The sequence below is a fragment of the Paramacrobiotus metropolitanus genome, unplaced genomic scaffold (assembly GCF_019649055.1).
Source record: "Paramacrobiotus metropolitanus isolate TYO unplaced genomic scaffold, Prichtersi_v1.0 Parri_scaffold0000118, whole genome shotgun sequence".
In the NCBI taxonomy this organism is placed as follows: Eukaryota; Metazoa; Tardigrada; class Eutardigrada; order Parachela; family Macrobiotidae; genus Paramacrobiotus; species Paramacrobiotus metropolitanus.
Genome location: NW_026570338.1, coordinates 98181 through 118369, shown reverse-complemented (window position 1 = coordinate 118369; position 20189 = coordinate 98181). Strand labels below are relative to the sequence as shown.

Sequence of the window (20189 nt, the reverse complement as noted above, 5' to 3'; positions counted from 1 at the left end):
ACAACCTACCCATAGTAGTATTACTGAAGTAATAAAAAAAGCTTTCGAAAATATATAACTACCGTAGTAAGTCACAATAAAATGAACATTTAAAGTGAATGAGGCACTACCCGAATAGCTGGTAGAACGGCACGCGGTAAAATGACATGGAGAAAGCGAATTGTGTTGTGCATTGCAGAGGCGATTAAGATGAAAGAATGACCTTTCCAAAAACTTTGCCACGTACCTTTTCCCGCTGATTAGCGATGTTATGATTCGTTTTTGCCATTAAGCTGTACTCATAGTTAAAATTATTTATTATACAGAAAGGAAACATTATCTATTGGAAACTGGATCTATTGCACCTCAAGATTTACTGAAATATGCAGCAAGTATACTACACCGGCAAACGACGCGATAAGCCACAAAACACATCCTTGTTTCCGAAATGATACGTTTTCATTTTGGTGCACCAGATCGCATAAAATCACGGCGCTACACTCATAGCCGCAACACAACACCAGCTATCATCACGGCTTCGGGAGAAACTTGGGATGCATCCCGTTATTCAGCATCCCACTGTCTTCCAGCTTGAAGCCCCGTTTGCCCTTATAGTTGTTGGTAACCTCATTACTGGAGGTGTTGTCCGACAGGAACACACAGCACAGGTCGTTCTTGCCGACCGTGCCGGTGCCTCCGGTACAGACCGGGCATTCCCCCACGACGCCGCCGGCACAGATAGACAGGTCACCGCGAGCGATACAGAGCCGGTTTGCCCGTTGCTGATATGCTTTTCGCAGGGGATCTGCGGAAGGGGTGTGGTGAGTCACTGGTGACCGACGTATCGCCGTTGTCGTCGGTGTAAACATATCAAAGCGGTAGTTATCGAACTTCAGTACCCGGTCAGCGGACGGCACGTTAGCGTATATCGGGGCCGGATTTGGAAAACCTGCAGGAGTTCGTTGATATAAGGAAATGCGGACATTCATAGTGACCTCGAGGCAGTAACGAACTTACGATAAATATTATCTTCCCGTTATTTTGCAACTCTGTTGCGTTCAGATTGCGAATGGATAACTTTATAATCTGAGTGATTTTATAATCTGAGTTTGTTAGTAAGTAACCATATAATGTGAGTTGGGCCTTATTCTGGACGCGATGTTTGCAAAATTAAAGCGACGATTTTGCTCTTCTGACACTTAAGAAGCTTGTCATCATCTGCTAAAAAAAATGACAATTACCGCACCCAGCACACACGAAGCTAATACATGAACACGAGCTCTAAAGTCGTATACACTAGCCAAATTACAACATTTATTATATTATTCGAGTGAATTTTGTAATGAGCATACGGTTTAAATTCACCAGTTAGTAACTGGTAAGCCTAGTTAGGTTTAGCATTCTCTTCAATGAATCCGCAACACAGCTAGCGAAATTGCAAAGGAAATTACTGTAGTACTGCAGATAATGTACTGGTGTAAAATACGAACAACCCAACCTAACAAAAACCAGAGTTGGACTCCTTGCGCAAAACTCATTTAGCCTTCGCGTGGGTGGAGATGGGTGGGCGGGCGCCGAACGGATACAATATAGTTGCCGTGGAAGTGGGGCACTGGAGATGGACTGACCAGCCGGGTAGAAGAAAGAAACGAGCTGGTGCGGTGGTACTGCTACTTCGTACCTATAGGGTATGGGCTACAGCGATGGAAATTTGTATCTCCTACGTATCTGCCTGCAAAGAAAATAGAAATAATATTCCGAGCCAACAGTAACAGTTAGTGCTCCTAGCGTCGGGAAACGATGCACTCAAACACCTACAGAATGTATGCACTTTAAATATTATACGCGTGGTGCCAGTGTGCTTTCGAAGTTTGGCATCTTACATTAATAATTTATTAATTCCTGTATGGCACATTAGTTGTTGTATTTAATTCATGCATGATGCATCCTTCCCAACAGTGTATGTTAATGCGCAATTCTAGCTATGGAAACCCGTGTTTTGTTTTGTGTAAGGAATACAGCGGCGCGGAGATTGCACGAAATTATACTTAATAGTACTTTATCAATTTTTTAAAATTATTGTGGGCAGATAATATTTGCTCGCAAGGGGACCTGAACCAGAAAGAACAGTTTTGGCAGAAAAATTTTTGCGGTCCCCATGGGCGCCCGGATTCGCACGTACTTCCTCGATACGAATAAGCACACAAGAATATTACAATAAGCGCACATATCTACTAATCTGCATATGTAGAGTCTAAAGCTAGAATAGCGCTTAAACATAATTATTATTATCCAGCAAATTGTCCACTAAAGCCCACACATATAGCTCGCTACTAACAAAGGGACGTACCTATGCCGTATGTCGCAATAAGCACAAATATTTTTTGGGGCCGAGAATTAATTCGACATTTCGTTGCGCTTGTTAATTTGTGTGGATTACAGTGGATATGATCATATGAACGAACTGATCGCGCTGAAATCCTGAAGGCGTCATATTTACTCCACCGCGGGCCGTCGTCAAAGGGGACTTTTCCAAGTGGAACACGCCGTTGCCCAGTGGCTTGGACGGTCGGGTTGTTAGACAGCACCTTGATCGTTTAAATTTGGAACTGATGAGACGGATCTTTAGGTCGACGTGTGCTCCGTTCTGCTGTGTCGACATTGCGGTTGGGCGCGTAAGGTGTATTGAACGCTTTGCACAAGATGAGATTAGGGACAACGGCCCGATGGAGACGGCCCTGTATGACTGTCTGCAGGTAAGATAGACCGCAATTTCTTGCCGGGTACACTTCCCTTAATAACGCAAAGTCGTAGGTGTACAGGTCAGTGCAGGGCCATAGCGAGGGGCCGAGCGTTGGGGGTGCGCAACGGCCCAGAAATGGCTGCGCACCCCCCAAGGACAATTGCGCCCGTAAACTCGTGACTGTCAATTATAAGGCAAAAAACGCTTTGAACCGGGGAGGGGGGTGGGTGCGCCCGTGCGCACCCCCTGGGTCAGCGTAACCCATTTTAATTTGTGGTTCGCTCCGTCTTTGCAGAAATTTTTGGGCAATGAGCCGCAATCTGTAGGGCCACAACTCCCCATGTCCAAGCGATGCCACAGGGATGCCGCCCCGCACAACGACATTCCCATGGGTGAATTCAGTGCGCTGTCGGTGGACGTGTGGGTGGAGTTGTTTTCCCCACCTGGACACGTGGGAACAGAACCGGCTGCGCGCGGTGCACCCTGCCTGGAATGCCATGCTGGACTCGCCGGTCTTGACTGCCCAGATCGTTCTGACGCCGGGGGACAGCGGTACATCCAGCATCTCGCGTGCTGGTCTGCACTCCATGATGTCGACGGTCTTCCACTGTCTGCGCCCCTCCACAAAGTACATTCTGCTGACCGCCGGCGCCGGGCAACGGGAGCTTCCTGTGAAAGATCTCTTCAAACTGGTGGATTTGATCAATTAGGTTGCGAAGCACCACACCGGGATGCGGTTGTCAGCGATGTAGCTGGTGAAATTTCGGTGCCGATTCTTGTGTCGCAAGAACCTTTACAGTGGGTGCCAGCTGCATCCAGTCCCTCGCAAAAGTCTCTACGGCGCGACCAGGAATGAGAATCTCCTCAAAGATTTCATCGGAGCGTGTAGTTCTCTTCCAGGCCGGGTGTGCAGTCCATCTGGTCGTAGAGAAGGGAGAATGTTATATCTTCGTAACGCCCACCTTATCGCCGCATGTCGTGACGTCGCGGCTGCCGTTGGGTGAGGCTTTTGAATGTGCGCTGTGGGATGCGTTGGATGGGAATGCGGCCGTGCCGGACCAGCAACAGTTGGATACGCTGTCCAAATGGTTGACGGAAGATAATAGCAAACGCTCCGGCCCGGTAAGGCTTTCTAATCGTTACTAAAGAGTAATCGGGCGTATTTCGACAGATCTATACTTCTATATGCACAGTACAGTAGTTTCAGGAAACGATTCTGGTTACGATACAGCAACTCCACCGTATCTGTAGGCGACAGCTCCCTCGTGCGGTTCAGCAACCATACCAAAACGATGCTTTTAAAGTATCGAAATTAGAACATCCTGTTTATTCAGAGCTCGAGGGAGCAATTGACTGTTCAGTGTTCTGGTTGGAAAGGGATACAAGGTCACGAATCAGCTGATTACGACTACCAGAGACGAAAAACACTAGATCACTGTGCGGCCAGCTAGCTGGCTTAAATATTCACTAGAACGTTTCGTACAAACGAAACACGAGCGAAAACTGAAATCAGGACTAGAAATAAATAGCTAAGCCAGCTTCCGATGGTGCGCGCAGTTTATATAATATGCTGTGTACTTGGTAAGCTGGTCAGAACAGTTAGACGCAACCTAGTGAACCGCTTCGACAACATTCTTCCGCTTTCCGTAGCAGAATTAGGTCGCTTAGAAATTGTGACCCTACTGATGCACGGACGTCGCGAAGTACAGATCACAGAACTGCTGTCTGGTTTGCAGATTTTGTGTCAGACGCAGACAGCGGATCCGCGACCGTCGTCCAATTTCCGCGAGAAGAAATGGTGCGATGGCATGCATGGTGGGTGGAAGGACGTTAAATGGGAACAACTGTCCCATGTCGCGCTGCATTCCCTGATTCAGCTGATGGAAGAGAAAGAAAAACAAAGAAATCTACGAGAACTAGAGGAACAGCAAAGAGAAAGAAAAGAAGATAACTTAAGAAAACGTATGAAAACTTAGATGTCTCTTGGTTCCATGATATCCGTCGTGTCGGAATGTGTGATCCGGACGCACAACGTCTTGCATCTCACGTGACGAGTAGTTTTTATATTTTGTAGGATAAATCGAATTACATTTGGTTTTGTTGCTCTCTCCATGAGTCATGACATAAGAACGTTTCTGCTGTTACTCTGCTGTCAGTGTTGTGGCAGGTGGATGCTTTTGTGAAAATCTGCGACAGTAGTGAAATTACTTAGCTTGTAATGGTGTGGAATTAATAAAAGGAAACTGTAACCGAGGAAAAAAATATAAAATACATACAACGAGAAAAAATGAAAAAAATTGTAAAAAAGGTAATAAAATTCATAAATGAGATCGAAGAGACTCCCCGGCGAGACAACAGTGAAGAAATCTGGAGAATGCTGGTTAAATCTGGCATTATCTGGCCACTCGGTGTAAAATGTGAATGCGGTTTAAAGGGAAGGAATGCCTCGTCAAAGCTTTACTTCCGTTTCCTATCGGTTAACATTGATATGATCTGAGTTGGATACTCCGCCAGTTCGTTGAAGAATTCATCGACTGTCACCGGCTCGAACACGTGTTAACCCGTACCGGAAGTCAAGCTGCCGTTCTGCTAAGCCGCTTTAATTTTCTGAGGGATTATTATAAAGTTTCCTTTTCTATTTCTTCTATTATTCTTCGTGAATTTCTGTGGTTTTTAGTTTTGTTAGGGTTTTCTTACTGTTAGTTGATTTAAATTTTCGTCGAATTTGTTTACATTTTTTGCCACCTCGTCTTCGTGATGGTCGAATTCGAGTGGGCGACCGCGCGACCTTGTGACGGATGACGAACTGTTGGTCGACAATCGACATAATGTCGATAAGCCATCGCTGATGAGCCGCTCCGTCCATCGCTGGAAGCAGACGTTCTGCGGCTGTATGCACGCAAGTAAATGCTCTTGACCTTTCGAAGGCTTATACCCGATCAGTTGCAACAGTATCCCGGAGTTGTTTCACTTTCAATGTACAGTACGCGTTCACGAGACACGCAATAAAACAAATCTAGGTCAAGAGCAAGCTTGGTTTTTTATACGAGCCGTAGTATGGATCTGCTGCTATTAACATAAACATGTAGATGCAGCACGACCACGTACAGTACAAACAAAAACCGCGATTGGCCACAAAAACAGACCGTTGTTTTCAAAACTGTACGCTTTGTATTTTGTTACACCAGACCGCATACAAATTACGGCCGTGATACACCAGCTATCATTATGCGGGTTTCGGCAGGAACTTGGGATGCACCCCGTTGTTCAGCACCCCAATGTCCGCCAGCTTGAAGCCCCGTTTGCCCTTGGAGTTGTTGGTAACCTCGTTGCTGGAGGCGTCATCCGACGGGAACACACAGCACAAGTCATTCTTGCCGACCGTGCCGGTGCCGCCGGTACAGACCGGTGATTCCCCCACGATGCCGCCGGAACAGACGGACAGGTCATTGCGGGCGATACAGAAGCCGGTTTGGCCGTTGCTGTTCTGCTGTTCACAGGGGATCTGCGGAATGGATGTGGTGTCGGACGTTTCGCCGTTGCTGGTGTAGAACTCCGTCAGGCGGTAGTCATCGAAGTGCAGCACCCGGTTTGCTGACGCCAAGTCAGCGTATATCGGGGGATTGGGGAAGTCTGCAGCAGTTAATTGATAACCGACTTTCGTTAAGGGTAGCGGCCAATCATCGTGATCGCTGCAGTTACGAAGTTACGAGCTGAAAATAGGGATCGCTTTCCCCTTTATTTCGCCGCCATGAAAGACTCACAGTTTAGATTTGCGAATACCTGCCTAAATTTATAATTTGTGAATCCAGTTATCTGTAACTAGGTGAGCATCATTGCTCGTTTATAGGACGCGATTTTTGGGAAATCAAAGTGGCGCAGTTCAGTACTTTTACAGCAATCAATAATTTTGTGATTATTACGCTCAAGTTATTACGAACAGCATAATTATATTTGTTCTTGTTTACATTCTTATTACGTTTGCGGCTAAGTTGAAAACGTTACAGAAGGCGATTACGTGCGCAAGTCCTTGGCACTCCTTGCTTTCCTTTTTCCGACGATTGTATACATCTGTATTTGAAAATTTAATTTGCATATGTAAGTTTTGGTTTCATGCATCGACCCCATCGCGATCGCCTCCCTTCCTTTTTCGTATAGTACCAATAACTTATCGCAGTGATGTGATATTCCACTCATTAAATTCGCAGCACAGCTGGCGCAATCCTGAACGAAATAAGTACAACATGTAATGTACTGGCAGTGGCCGACGATACAAACGCCACACCATCTACAAAACAAAAACCAAAGTTGGATTCCTTGCGCAAACTTACTTAGCCTCCGTCCCACAAACATTTGGGGTATGGTCATGTAAGGTACAGCCGGAAACATTGGATAGGTTGATAACGGTTCAAAACACCACAGACAAACACACAGCAAACCGTATACAAATCCGTATAACTTCGACATTCTTCAGAAATCATGCAGTAAATTCAGTAAAAGTCATGTATGGCACAGTAATATCTTGTTTACAACTGCTTCGCTCTTTGATATTACGATGTAACTTTAATCAGGACTAGGTGGTATACACTGTGCCGCTGCGTTCGTCGGACCATAGTACTCGTACGATTCACCGAGCGGTTCCGATCTCGCATGCAACATCGCCCGAAGTCAAACTTCTTCTTGATCTTCACAAGAACATATGCCATTTTCACATGGCAGTGTGTGTTCTTGTAGCCGGAACGGCTAATTGAATACAAATGCGCTTAATCAAGGTGCGCATACGAGTACCTATGTGACGGCGCCCCTGCCGACCATTCCACGTGGCAACTGCCAGTTGTCATTGAACAGAAATCATGATCAAAACCGTCATGGACATGCCGGCATCGTTCAGCTTACTAGCCACCACAACACAAATTTTGACGATATGGTTTTGGTAAATATCATGTATAATTACTGCCTTGCGCATTATTTAATAGAGCAGCAGCGGCAAATAAGCACTTCAATATAGTGAACACTATCTCGTGCGTTATATGCTTACGCCAACAACCATGATCTATCTAGGCCTTTTCCAGACAATATATTTTTTCGTGTTTTGAGTACCATGTTTGGTCAAGCAGCGCGCCCCTAACCAGGCGTCACACGCACAACATGAGTGTCTAATTTTCCGCTTCAATAAGCGTTACGTTGTTGAAGAGCAGTCTGGATAAACTCATCAGAGCGGTAATCAAATAAACCGCGACAATCGTCGCCGTTGCGTGATACCTGTACAATGTGCTCCGCCTGGCTGTATGATTAATAGATAGACACGACGGTCTTCCTGCAGCTGATCATCCCCCAGCGCATCCGTGTGCTCCCGTGCGTATTCCCAGGTTTTTCTGCTGGGTCACTACCAGCCTGCGTGTAACAGCCTTACTACGATTTAAACACCTGTCCCTATTTTTATCCATTTCTTTACCTTACAGAAGAAATGCTACCTTGCAAATGAAAAAGTCACCAGATATTTACGTGAAACAAAACTTATTTAAATCGGCCATTTTCGAGCCGGCATTTCTTCGAGCGATTTTCATCCCATGATCAATGGTTTGGTGTTCCGCATGGATGGTTTTATCAATAATGATCCAGATGAGCGAATTCAAAAGGAAATCCATATAAAACAGTATCTGATTACTCCTTTCGCGCCCTGACGACCAAAGCGTAAAGGAGAAAATCCAGGAAACTCGGCTATCATTGTTACAACCGCGGCATCCCCGTCAATCACGTTACGTTGGCACCGGGAAAAGAATTGATCACATCTTTATTATCCATCACTAAACAACCCAATTATATAACTTCCTCTGACATTTCGCAACATCAGAAGACGCGCGTGGGATGAGTTCACCGATCCGTTGTACCTGGATACAAATTATTTATAAATATTTGCCGTTTGTTAAAGGACACTTCCAGGCATAATTTAATAAGCGCCGGCATGTGACATGCCTCTTCCTGCGCCGATTATAAAAATCCCGATGGAATCCATAATCTGAGTGCATTTTTCCAGATTTTCTTCGCATCTTCCCAAGAAAATGAATTTTTCCAACGTGACCTTTCCAGATTTCGACGATGATGATTACAAGAACTGGGATTTTCTCCCGATTATCCAGATTGTTACGTCGGTCGCGGCGTTCTTCTTCAACGCCGCGGTGTTATGTTGCTATACGTTGTACCGGCGTCTACGGACACCGTTTTCCATTTATTTGATGGCGTTGTGCGTGGCGAACCTGGCGCACACCATCTTCGCGTCGCCCATTGATATTCTCAAGATGGTTCATCCGACTTATGTTCTCGGTCCACGCACGTGTAATTTTTACGTTTATGCAGCGTACAACACCGCCGGTACGACGCTGAACCTGCATCTGTTGATTTCGCTGAACCGCATCTGGGCGATGGCGCATCCGTTCTCCTACCGGACTAAACACACTACGCGGATTGCGGCGGCAGCGTGTCTGACCGTGACGGCGTATGTGCATTTGATCTGTGTGCCGGGGATTGTGCAGGATTCGTTGTATTATCGGATACCCGGCACGTGCTTCATTAATGGCACGGCACAACCGAGATGGACGGTGTTCATGCAGGTGCGCATCATGTGAACAACAGTTTTATTTAGCCACTTATCGGTGCAGTCTATCTTGTCATTAATCACTTTATTGGAAGACGCATCTGGTCAAATTAATTTTTATTTATTTCACTAAATTCTGGAAAATTCCCGTTATAATGGAGAAAAATTAAAGTATAAATATTGACATTATGAAGCAATTTAATTAAATAATGACAATAATTTTTCGTGTCGTTTGCAAAAATAAGTAATCAAATAACTGGCTAGCCTATAAAGTCAAAATAATTAGGTAACTCGTGTGTTCTAATTTAGAACTTCTAAATATCCTAAAAATTGCAAAATTTGACGTTTTTTGCATTCCGGACATTTCATAATGTGGATTCCCGTGCTGCATGGACACCAGCGATATGTTATTTTGTGCCTTTTTCCCCATTAGAAAAACTTGATAAGTTTTTATTAATCTTGTTTACCAGCTTGCATATAAACATTAATTACAGCACTACGTAAACAACATTTGAAAAGTGCGGATTGCGGAACAACGCGGAGAAATACTGTGTTAGTTGTCCGGTACGTGAATCCACACTGTGTCCAGATTGCAAAGAACGCCGAAGTATTGATTACCAATAGGGCCCACTCTGATTGTCTTTCTTCACGTTTTATCGATGTGTAAACGTTGCCGTAAATCCCATTGACAAAGTTGTACACAATCCTTAATTACAGATTGTGATATTCTCCCTGCCGATCATCTGCATTGCCATATTCTACCCGTTCATCACCTGGAAGCACTGCCAGCGCGGCAAACTGCACCCCCACGAGCGCACCGAAGTGCACAGCGTCGACCATGCCCAGCGCCGCACCACCATCCTCCCACGCAGCGCCGTGCTGAGCGTGGCGCCGGTACCGGTCCTGCAGCAGCAGCAATCCCGGCGGGAATCCATGTCCCGAGCCTTCGTGGTGCTGACCCTCTTGACCATCAGCCTGATCATCTGCGAGGCGCCCATCAACACCTTCTTCCTCATTATGACGGTGGCGCCCCAAGCCCTTCCTATGTTAGAGACGGTGGGCGTGGTCCTGTACTCCCTGCAGCCGGCCATGGATCCGCTGCTGTTTATCGTGTCGTTTCGGGATCTGCGCCGGCAGCTGTTCCGGATGCTGCTTTGTCGATAATCGATCGTTTAATATTTTTATTGCCGTAGTAGTACTGTATGTCAGTGCACAATGATTTATTGATGGTTGTAATTCCATCCCGGAAGTGCAAGAAACAAATCTTTATTGGTATAGTCAATTCTGTAGTTATGCTTTTCTCTCTCGTACGCACAACTGCTGTGGTTTTTTTAAATATTCCGAGTGCATGGAGTGAAATAGCTTACCGAGTACACAAAGTATGAATGGAATGAAGACCCGGTCAAAAGATCGTGGGATCGTGCCGAATGTCTTGATTCTGTAAATAATTCTCTGCACCGGCAACGCGACATTTTGCCGCCGACAACTCGTCGCAGGACTTTTGGTCGCAGACAATTCGCCGCAAGGTCATCTCGCCTTGCGACGCTTCGTCGCCGGACATTTAAACGGCAGGAAATTACGCCGCGAGACATTTCGTCTTCCGGCCGTTTCGACGCCGAGACATTTCGCCGCAGGGCTGTTTTGACGAAAAGTCCATTTTAGCAGGAAAACATTTAAAATACGAAGGCTAAAAACCATAAGAAAACCCTAAGAAGCCTAAGAATAACCTAAGAAACCTAAGAATAACCTAAGAAACCTAAGAATAGCCTAACAATTGTAAGAATAACCTAAGGCTAACCTAAGAATAGCCTTAGAACAGCTTAAGAAGCCCAAAAGACTTAAGAAAACGTCCCAAGAAACCCGGAAAACCTGCAAAAATTAAGCGTGTCAAATGCTTCTGCGGCGAAGTGTCCGCGACCAGACGTCTTGCGTCAAAATGTCATAAAGTCAAAGTGTCTCAATGCTGATTGTCCCTAACCGAAGTGTCCCAGCGTCAAAATGTCCCGCGGCAAAATTTCTTCGCGGCGAAAAGTCGTGCGTCGAATTTAATTGCGGCGAAATGTCACACTCCCAATTGTACGGGTGCGCAAAAGGCACTGTCATGTGTATATGTCCGCCAAACTCGAAATATTTATCTGATTTCGCTGTTTGCTTGCTTCTTAAAATTTGCATGGCACCGGGTAATCTGCACTTTAATATGAAAGTTAATAAAAACACTGCAGCGTAGTGGTAGTTAGCAAACGCCGCTGATTACACAGACGTTTCGTGTACTTGGTCGAAGAGGTACTTTGTAGTTTAAACTGGGCGTCTGCAAACAACGCTATCATGCGAATGCCAACATTTTATTATTTGTTTTGTAATAACCGATACGTGCAAAACCGAAAACAAAAATTATTTTACCCTTAATGTTAGTAAACTAGCGACGTACATTCAGTTATCGAGCGGCCTTTACTAGTTCTGATACTCGCATACTGCAACGATAACATTTTATAGGATTTGGTGTCTTTTTCATTATGCGAAGCTGGTCCCTGTACAATATATTGAATAAATTATTTGTATTCATTAATTTTTCAATGTAACATTACGCTACAATGTTCCTGGTTATTAATCTTAATAGCCACAACCACAAAACATACGTCGCCAATGGCTGTCAACATCCTTAAGAATTTTTAGGATGGGTGTCGGTGAAAAACAAGAATAATAAAAACGCAAACCAGCAATGGGTGCTTCTGCTGCACACTGTCTTCGATAAGAATGCCGGTCACGCTTGCGAAATACTGTACCGATGCGGCATGTATGCATCTCTAATTGTAAGGAGACTTTATTACGTTAAACACGCGCCGCCAGTGCACGTTCAGAATTACACACAACGCTTGTTGAAAAAATGCCAATTCTAACAAATAACGTACACAATAAAACACACAAAAGTATATGTCTTTTATCTGCACATTAGTGAGAATGTTTGATATTTACATAGCTGTGCAATGTAAGCGCAGATATCACAGTGAAACCGCATCGATCATTGCCACACAGAAGCATTGAGATCAATAATTTAAGAATAATTTTGTAGCAGGTCGCTCGTGTTGATTTTATGGTAGAACTTAATCTTCCAGATATAACGCGGGGCCATATGGGCGCCACGCGTATCCTCGACAGCGAACAGCGTGAACCCGGATGAGGCTTTATTGCCGAATCTAATGCGCACCGTGGCGCAGCAACACCAAAACTAATGAGGAAGGATCCTGCAGCCAGTGCAACTGTGCTGCAGGTCCGTCAAAACAGCGCAGCAATGTGCGGGGGGGAAATCCCCAGAAACAGCGAATAGCTACTCAGGAGGGCGGGGCGTCCCGCCCTTACACCCCTTTTGCAGGCATCGCTACGTCCTCGGAGCGAAATCTCCCAGGATTCGGAGGATCCGCACCCCCCCGCCGGTTCGGCTCATGTTGGGTTCCGGGTCAGTTCGGTCCGGTTCGGGCGGTTAATCCGGTCGGCTCGGTTCCAGTTTGGTCGGCTCAAATCCGGTTCGGCTCAGGTTGGGTTCCGGGTCAGGTCGGCTCCGGTTCGGTCCGAGTCAACCGTCTGGGTCAACGCACTGTCGCGCCAGATCCAGGGTCCAACCCGGAAACGGGTGAATTCCGTAGTTTCTTCAGCAAAGGAAAGGTCACGTTCTGGGGAAATTTGGGCAGGGGTTTGGGGTCTATGTGGCCCGTGACCCCTGCAAAAAAACAAAGCACGCAAATCCGCGGTGAAATCCACTGCTCCGTCCGGGGGGATGTCGCCGTCCCAGGAAGTTCGGGCAGTGTTTTGGTGGGGGAATTCTTCGGCGTGGTGCTGGTGGTCGATCCGTGCCGTTGGGATCGGAGTTGGTGCTGCTGTTGGCGGTGTATCCGTTATGGTTTCCCGCTGGTCCGGGTCGCGTTCGCCGTCGGCATCGCAGGAGGCAATTCTCGCTCCACGGCATCGCAGGAGGCGTTTCTGCCCGCGGCATCTCCGTCCAGTTTGGGAGGCATGTCGTCGCGGGAGGCGTCCATCTCCGTCAGTTGGGAGAGGAATCCGTCACGTTCCGCGAGAATGGGGGGCGTTTGTAGCTCCACACCCAGGGGTTAAATTGGCTCAAATATCAGAGGAGCGTGCGCGGGCAGCGTGCACGGCCTGGCTCGTAACCAACGATCTGCTACCATATAACGCGGGGCCATATGGGCGCCACGCGTATCCTCGACAGCGAACAGCGTGAACCCGGATGAGGCTTTATTGCCGAATCTAATGCGCACCGTGGCGCAGCAACACCAAAACTAATGAGGAAGGATCCTGCAGCCAGTGCAACTGTGCTGCAGGTCCGTCAAAACAGCGCAGCAATGTGCGGGGGGGAAATCCCCAGAAACAGCGAATAGCTACTCAGGAGGGCGGGGCGTCCCGCCCTTACACAGAAGCTCTTGTAAAACTGTTGCCGCAACCAGTAGCCCGCCCAAAAACAGGGTTTCTCCGCTGTCTTCCTCGTCCCGTCCTCCCGATTCTGATACAACATTGCCGGGTAAATGGTCCGGTGTACCGGCACCGGTCGTCCAGCGCCGGCTGTTAACCACGCTCTCGATCCAACGGGCATAATAGCTGACCTTTGTAAAGGCGTCCGCAGTGTGCAGGTAGCAGTGTACAAAACAAACGATCACATTGAGATTTAGGCGTTACAGTAGGCTTTTGAATTTTGAAAGTAGAGATCCTTTATGTTCATCTTTCTGCTATACCTGTCAACTCCGTGGCTGGTAATGCCAACCAGATAATCTCCATCAAGGCGTCGATTAACCAAGGGTCCTCCACTATCACCCTGCATTAAGAACCATGATTTTCTTCTGTATTTGGATACACCCATTCAAGCAACAAGAACGAGTAGCCACGGTAAACTATTCTCTGTAAATCAAGAAGCGATCAAGTATTGGCAATGTCACGATGCATATATACGTAGCAGGTCCCCGACATGACATTGTCCGTGCAGATCTGGCTGCTGGGGATACGCCGACTCAGCGCCCGACGACAGGTGGCGCGCGCAACATGATTCACCGTGCGCAGCGAACGGGACGGCGCGCCCGATGTCGTTCCGGAACGGGTCAATCCCCAGCCGGCAGTCTGCAGCTTCTGGCCAATAGGAGGTGTGGCGTTGGCCGGCGGCAGCCGAACGGTAGCGACATTAGGCATACTGGCAGCACTGCGCTGCAAGCGCACCAGCGCAATGTCGTTCTCCAAGGTGTCCTCATCGTAATCCGGATGGACGATTACGTGATCGACTCTTATGATGTTCGATGAACGCGCATCCGATAGATGGCGAAATCCCACTGCCACGCTCAGGGAATCGGCATCCTTCACAAACCCACTGCAAAACTGTTATGTTAAAATCAGCTACGTCCAAATTTGAGTTTGCTAAACGCAATGCGCTGGACACGGAATGAATTACAAAATGGTTTGGCGGCACCCTAAATTTAATTTAATTTAATTGCAATCAGAGCAGGTAGCCCATTTCCGGCTAGGTAGGCTGAAGGAAAGAAGTGTCCTGCCTCAATAAAGTTTAATCAACTTACTGCTCATAGACGCAATGAGCGACAGTGATAACCGTTTGAAAGTCCGCCAATAAGGAACCTCCGCACTTATGACTGCCGTCATGACGCAGGCTGACAATGTAGCTGAACTGGTTGACTGGAGTCGTAGTGCCACCTGTTACAAAGCCGGGTTGTAAAATTCACTGCGAAATGTTTTCGGTTTTTTTGCCATCCATAGAATTGCGATTAAGCAACTTTTCATCATTATGAAATATTTAGCTATCAGTTTGTCAATCTTTTTTCTCAAAAGACGTACATATCATGTTCCACGTTGGTGTGCAGTAACTCACCAATGATGCGATGCGCTTTCGGTGATTTTGGCATATTAAAGTTGTTGGAAAAGTCCTCTGATCGAGGAGTGTTCGAAGACGCAAATCCGACCAATTCCGTATCGTCACTAGTCTGCGCTTTCACATCGTAGTCATCTGAAAAGCTGGTTGGATTGCCTATGAAATGTAGAAATAGAAAATGCAAGACGATACTGATTTAGAAGTCTACATTTATGCTTACCGTTACAGCCAATTAAAAAATACCCAAGCATAAAAACAAGCGATTTGGGGGGCATGTTTGAAGCAATTTCTAACAGTTCTGGTTGGCTTAAAAATCGAAACACAAGAAGGGATGAAGAAAACTATGTTAGCGGAATAGAGTATTTTTCTAAAATGGGAAACCCGAGCAACCGAAGCTTTTAAAGCTGCTGTTTTCTGCTTCCTGACGTAATTTCCCACCGGTTGTTTGGTGTGAGTAATATCATTGCAGGCGTCACAAGTCACCGCATCTGAGCTAAAGTACCATTTGCACACAAATTTGCACATACTTAATCAGGAGTTAACATCGTATGCAGTACTATCGCTGCTGGAATCGCTAACTGACGATTCCACTGCCGGGCATCGCAATACTGGCTATCGGTTCAACACCTGCTCTGCGTGTAGGTTTTTGGTTTGAGAAAGCTCCAAAGTTCCCACTTCACCGATCAAACGCGCAATCCCATGTGGACCAACTAAGTTTTTGCCGGTAGTGATAACGGCATGCAGTGTTGTGGAGTGAGAACTGAGAACATCTGTACAAGCGACGTACACCATAAAAGCACCGATGCCCTAAGCAAAAACTGATACCACTTGGCAACGATAGCATTTCTGCGGTACTGGAACAACATTAACAATATACAGCACATAATATCAAACAAGGTGCCGCGGCACATTTCATATTGTTCTCTACATAGTATATAACATTCTCGTTTGCATTAATGGAACACATAATAGGTAGGGCCATATCCATCACCCAGCGCTCCATATCCACTGTATGCGCACCGGTTCCGGTGGTAAACCTGATCGTGATATCTTTTAGTTCTTCTTTCACGCATTCGCGTCGGCAATGGTGAGCTTTATGTCCAACGATTCCGCAAATGGTTCAAGCAGAACAATGCCTAGTATGTGTCCTTGCATTTTACAATAATTACACTGGGTTTCGTCGGTTAGATCGGTTAAAAAATCAGTCCGGATCGATCTAACCTTTCTGACCGATCTAACGATCGGTTAAAAAAGTCAGATCAGTTCCGACTTCCTCTTTCTCTGTGATTAAAGCTAACAGTGTAAAATAGGCCGGTCCAAAAGGTCCTCTGAGATACCCACGATTTTCTTCTTGGCTCTTGATCATTTGGCTTTTCACGTAAGACGGACATCTTCGGATCGGGTCCGCGTGCGGGAATCATGTTCCAAGATTCAATGAAAAGGGACGTATTCAACGGGCAGACTGGATAGTGTTTTTGATTTCAGCCACTCGTCACTGGTTTCCACGGTTTTACCACTGACATCGATCTTCGATGTCGGTACCTGCTGCGCCGATCTGAACATGTTAACGTCGTCGGAATCCTTCCACTTCCCTCCAAAGGACTCGGCCATGGCAGCCATCAAATCGCATCCAGTTTTCGACTTCCTTAACTTCTTGATTCGTTGCAGTTGTTCTGCTAATCTTGCACAATTGCGTACTGCATTAAGAGTGCTTCATCGAGTGTAGCGCGCAATATGCTTCTTGCTTTTCCAAGAAGTATATTGCGAGCCACGCTCGAGGATATCGGCTTTTTAAGCTGCATGTGTCTTTTCATTGGCTGGGTCATCGATCGGCATCGCTTCACTTCCATGATATACACGCTCTTTGCAGTTAAGACGTTCTCCACCTAGACTCTCCACCGGACGTAGTTTGGGCCATTTAACTCCGTGCCCTTTATCTTCTTGAGAGTTACCGTCCTGGTGCCCGAACAGTAACAGCAAAAACAATCACTACAATCACTACATCATCACAAAACAATCACTTTATTCAGAGACACAAGTGTCATAATCTTTTAGAAATTATATTGTGTAGAGAATATAAGTCATGGGAACAGAAACCGGAAGCATCGCACACGCTGAAGTTCTGTTATTCAATGTTATGCGAGCAGGTTGCTTATATAGCACACGATACATTCAAGATAATTTAGTAAGTAGCTGCACGGTCTGCACCTAAACATCTGATAAATAAGGGGACTGGTGATTTGGGTGCGCCGTATACTCAGCGATCAGTTAGGTGATAATAAGTCATAGTTCACCAGTGGATGAAAAATACTCTGAGTGTAATATTACTTTCAGCAATAACCCCTGTTATCGTAACTGAGCAAGTAGCGTGATTCACGAGGTCGCCTTAACGATACTAATTTTAATTTTCAAGGTAGCGCTGCTGAAGGCTATTGCTTGTTCGTTATGGAAGGGTCACAGTGTTGTAATTTGAAAACATGTTGCGATATTTTTTATTACCACATCATAGCAATCGGAAACGTAGCTCAAGCACAAATATCTCGATATTTCAGCCAACAACTGTCCGCTAATAGTAAATACCAACAGTAGGATACAATTAATGTATAGCTCACGACTGTTATTTCTAAAGATACAGATACACGACGGGGACCGAAGGACTTTCTAGACTTATTATGGACTAAGCGGCATAAACTTGTGGATAGCCGCATTTCTTGCCAGACCGTTGGCCAGTGGTGGCGGTATCACCGTTGTCGCATTCGGCATCGCAAAGAAAACTTGAAGGCCTGCTATAGCGTACGGGTCGTAATACGAGCACAAGGCGATTTGCGATATACAGTGCAACGCTGGGGAGACCGTTTCCAGGTCGATATCAGCCATACCCGACCGGTTACCCATCTCGCCACTTTCTGTCCCGTCCGCTTTCTTCAACTTAACGGAAATGAGGGTGTTGAATCGGCTGCTGAATCGCCACCTTACGGATGACAGACATTGATTCGTTCTCGGGTCAAACGACACCATTTTTGGCTCTCCACCAGTGGCTTTTCCAACGATCTTATCCGCTCCTAAAAACAGGAAAAGTAGGCTTAACTTAGCTAAAACGAAAATGGTTCTGCACTGAAATACATAATTAATTTACCATTTTCGTATGTGATCTTCATGGCATCGACCCAGTTGTAGCTGCGCACAAGAACACCGGTTATATTCTTCTTCGCCGCGTCACCCATCACCGGTTCGCATTTGATGTCATACTGATTTATTCCCTTGGTTCGGGGAATGGAATACGTTGGTGGCTGGATTTTCCCAAAAGTCAACGGAGGATACTCCCCGGAAAACGGCCCCACGTCTTCGTAACCGGGGACAAATGTGTGCAGGATGAAGGCTTTGGAAAGCACGCTCATCATGGCCAGTTTTTGCCGATCATAGTATGCCTGCAGCGTGTGTTCACCGGATGCTGTGAAGACCTCGTTGTTACTGCAGAACGTCTGTTCCTGTTCCACCAGTAGCGTATTGGTCAATTTATCGGTTACGGTCATATGACAGTCTTTGCGGAAGAAGGGAGGTATGGCCATCGGTCCGGTAGAGAGCCACTTCTTTAATTCCAGATGATTGAATCTGCCAACCAAAGGTCGCCATCAGAACAATATTGCAATTCTCTTCTGCACTGGTAGAATTTATAGCATTACTCATTGTGAATGTGTTAACCTAATATGTGATTCAGTAGACCGTTCTCTAATCGACGATACTACGGGAAAAATCCAGTGCCACTATGTGCGTTCACCGTGCTCTGTGTGGTACTTAAAGCAGTGTCAGTAGCATTCATTACATGTATCAGTTTAATGAACAATACTACGGGAAGTGTGTTGGTTTGTTATAGGATACTTATAGTCAGTACACTATCCAATATACTTCGACATGCACTGATGACGCTTTGCTTACCTCCAGGCACTCCAGTCCGAATACGCCTTAAACAAAAATGTCCAGTAGGTCGCCAGCCAATTCTCCATTTCGCGTAACCATTGCTCCTTGTCCACTTTGCCCGGGAACATTTGCTCTCCAAACATGTAGCGTTCGCGGAACGCTGCCATATGAACATACGCCAAGTTGACCGCATAGATAAACGTCTGGTTTCTATTAGGACTGTTCTCTAGGTAGGCGAAGATATCTCCGCATCTCCCGAGGATCCCGACCAGCCACTCCCCCTTCTCCACTAAATTGCCGCTGTTCTTGTAGCTCTCCATACGGCTTCGGAGTCCTTGCAAGTCGGCTGTGCGCGAGAACTCTTCAAACTGCTCGATTCTGCTGTCGACGAGGGCTTCTACTTCGTCGCGTATTTGCATCCAAATATTTCTGATTCTTTGGCCAGAAAAACGATACGAGTGCGCCGGTTAACTGGCCGACTACCGGTACGCCAGCCGCCTTACCCAGGGCGCTGATCCCGGTCAGCAGAACGGTGCGCATCGTAACTTCCCAATCAACAGCGCCGCGGACGTGCATGGATCTGAACGGAATTATCGACAAGCGCCGACTTTACATCCCTCATTCCGGTTAAAGCCGACGAGCTAGGATCGCCAGCGGGGTCTTGGGAATGGGGAGGATCTCGGTGCTGGAGAATCAGCTCAACTGTCGCGTTACCATGTTCCGGCCAATCCACATTCGACATCTTCTCTGGATTATACAATTCTGAACTGGTAACGGCGCTAGCTTGTGCATTATTTGCAATCCGGAATACCAGCACGCTAATAAGGAAACCGAGCGTTTCACCTCCACGAAATACCGCCATTTCACCGTCGTCACTGTGAAATATTTATTTTTCAGTTATTTTACCGATAGCAGCATTAAACTGTTTAATGTATCGCATGCAGCAAATAGCAGCGAGACTGCGACAAAGAACAAGGCAATCGACAACTAGGCATTTGTATAGCAATTACATAAATACACGTCCAGATCTGCTAATGATGATAGGCATGCTTCGCGTCATTTCCTCCTGTTAGATA

At 46.3% G+C, this 20189-nt stretch overlaps 3 protein-coding genes across 6 annotated transcripts; 1 reads left to right on the top strand and 2 right to left on the bottom strand.

Moving 5' to 3' along the window:
* Positions 1–5695: 5695 nt before the first annotated feature.
* On the bottom strand, positions 5696–7321 carry LOC129598267 (uncharacterized). Its single transcript, XM_055496085.1, has 2 exons — positions 7054–7321; positions 5696–6355 (listed from the first exon to the last, which is right to left on the bottom strand). Exons 1-2 carry the CDS (start codon positions 7187–7189, stop codon positions 5949–5951), a joined length of 543 nt encoding a protein of 180 aa, XP_055352060.1. The 5' UTR covers positions 7190–7321; the 3' UTR covers positions 5696–5948.
* A 1463-nt stretch (positions 7322–8784) lies between these two features.
* On the top strand, positions 8785–10481 carry LOC129598247 (muscarinic acetylcholine receptor M4-like). The gene is made up of 2 exons (XM_055496068.1): positions 8785–9333; positions 10035–10481. The coding sequence occupies exons 1-2, from the start codon at positions 8785–8787 to the stop codon at positions 10479–10481; spliced, it is 996 nt and encodes a 331-aa protein (XP_055352043.1).
* Positions 10482–13552: 3071 nt separating this feature from the next.
* On the bottom strand, positions 13553–15714 carry LOC129598233 (trypsin beta-like). 4 transcript variants are annotated; one of them, XM_055496052.1, is made up of 6 exons: positions 15634–15714; positions 15196–15351; positions 14888–15020; positions 14274–14682; positions 14060–14139; positions 13553–13930 (listed from the first exon to the last, which is right to left on the bottom strand). In XM_055496052.1, exons 2-6 carry the CDS (start codon positions 15227–15229, stop codon positions 13657–13659), a joined length of 930 nt encoding a protein of 309 aa, XP_055352027.1. In that variant the 5' UTR covers positions 15230–15351; positions 15634–15714; the 3' UTR covers positions 13553–13656. The 4 variants fall into 4 exon arrangements, with proteins under 4 accessions (XP_055352027.1, XP_055352025.1, XP_055352026.1 ...); XM_055496050.1 differs by having other exon boundaries at positions 15416–15673; XM_055496051.1 differs by having other exon boundaries at positions 15196–15330; positions 15416–15673.
* Positions 15715–20189: the final 4475 nt, after the last annotated feature.

Excerpts from the sequence above, each read along its gene's own strand:
- LOC129598267 (XM_055496085.1), bottom strand. The coding sequence starts at position 7,189 with ATGTCGAAGTTATACGGATTTGTATACGGTTTGCTGTGTGTTTGTCTG. Across the intron at positions 6,356-7,053 it reads GTTTGTGGGACGGAGGCTAA|ACTTCCCCAATCCCCCGATA; the intron begins GTAAGTTTGCGC and ends TAACTGCTGCAG.
- LOC129598247 (XM_055496068.1), top strand. The coding sequence starts at position 8,785 with ATGAATTTTTCCAACGTGACCTTTCCAGATTTCGACGATGATGATTAC. Across the intron at positions 9,334-10,034 it reads GATGGACGGTGTTCATGCAG|ATTGTGATATTCTCCCTGCC; the intron begins GTGCGCATCATG and ends CCTTAATTACAG.
- LOC129598233 (XM_055496050.1), bottom strand. The coding sequence starts at position 15,470 with ATGCCCCCCAAATCGCTTGTTTTTATGCTTGGGTATTTTTTAATTGGC. Across the intron at positions 14,683-14,887 it reads GCTCATTGCGTCTATGAGCA|TGGGTTTGTGAAGGATGCCG; the intron begins GTAAGTTGATTA and ends ACAGTTTTGCAG. Across the intron at positions 14,140-14,273 it reads TCATGTCGGGGACCTGCTAC|GGTGATAGTGGAGGACCCTT; the intron begins GTATATATGCAT and ends TTCTTAATGCAG.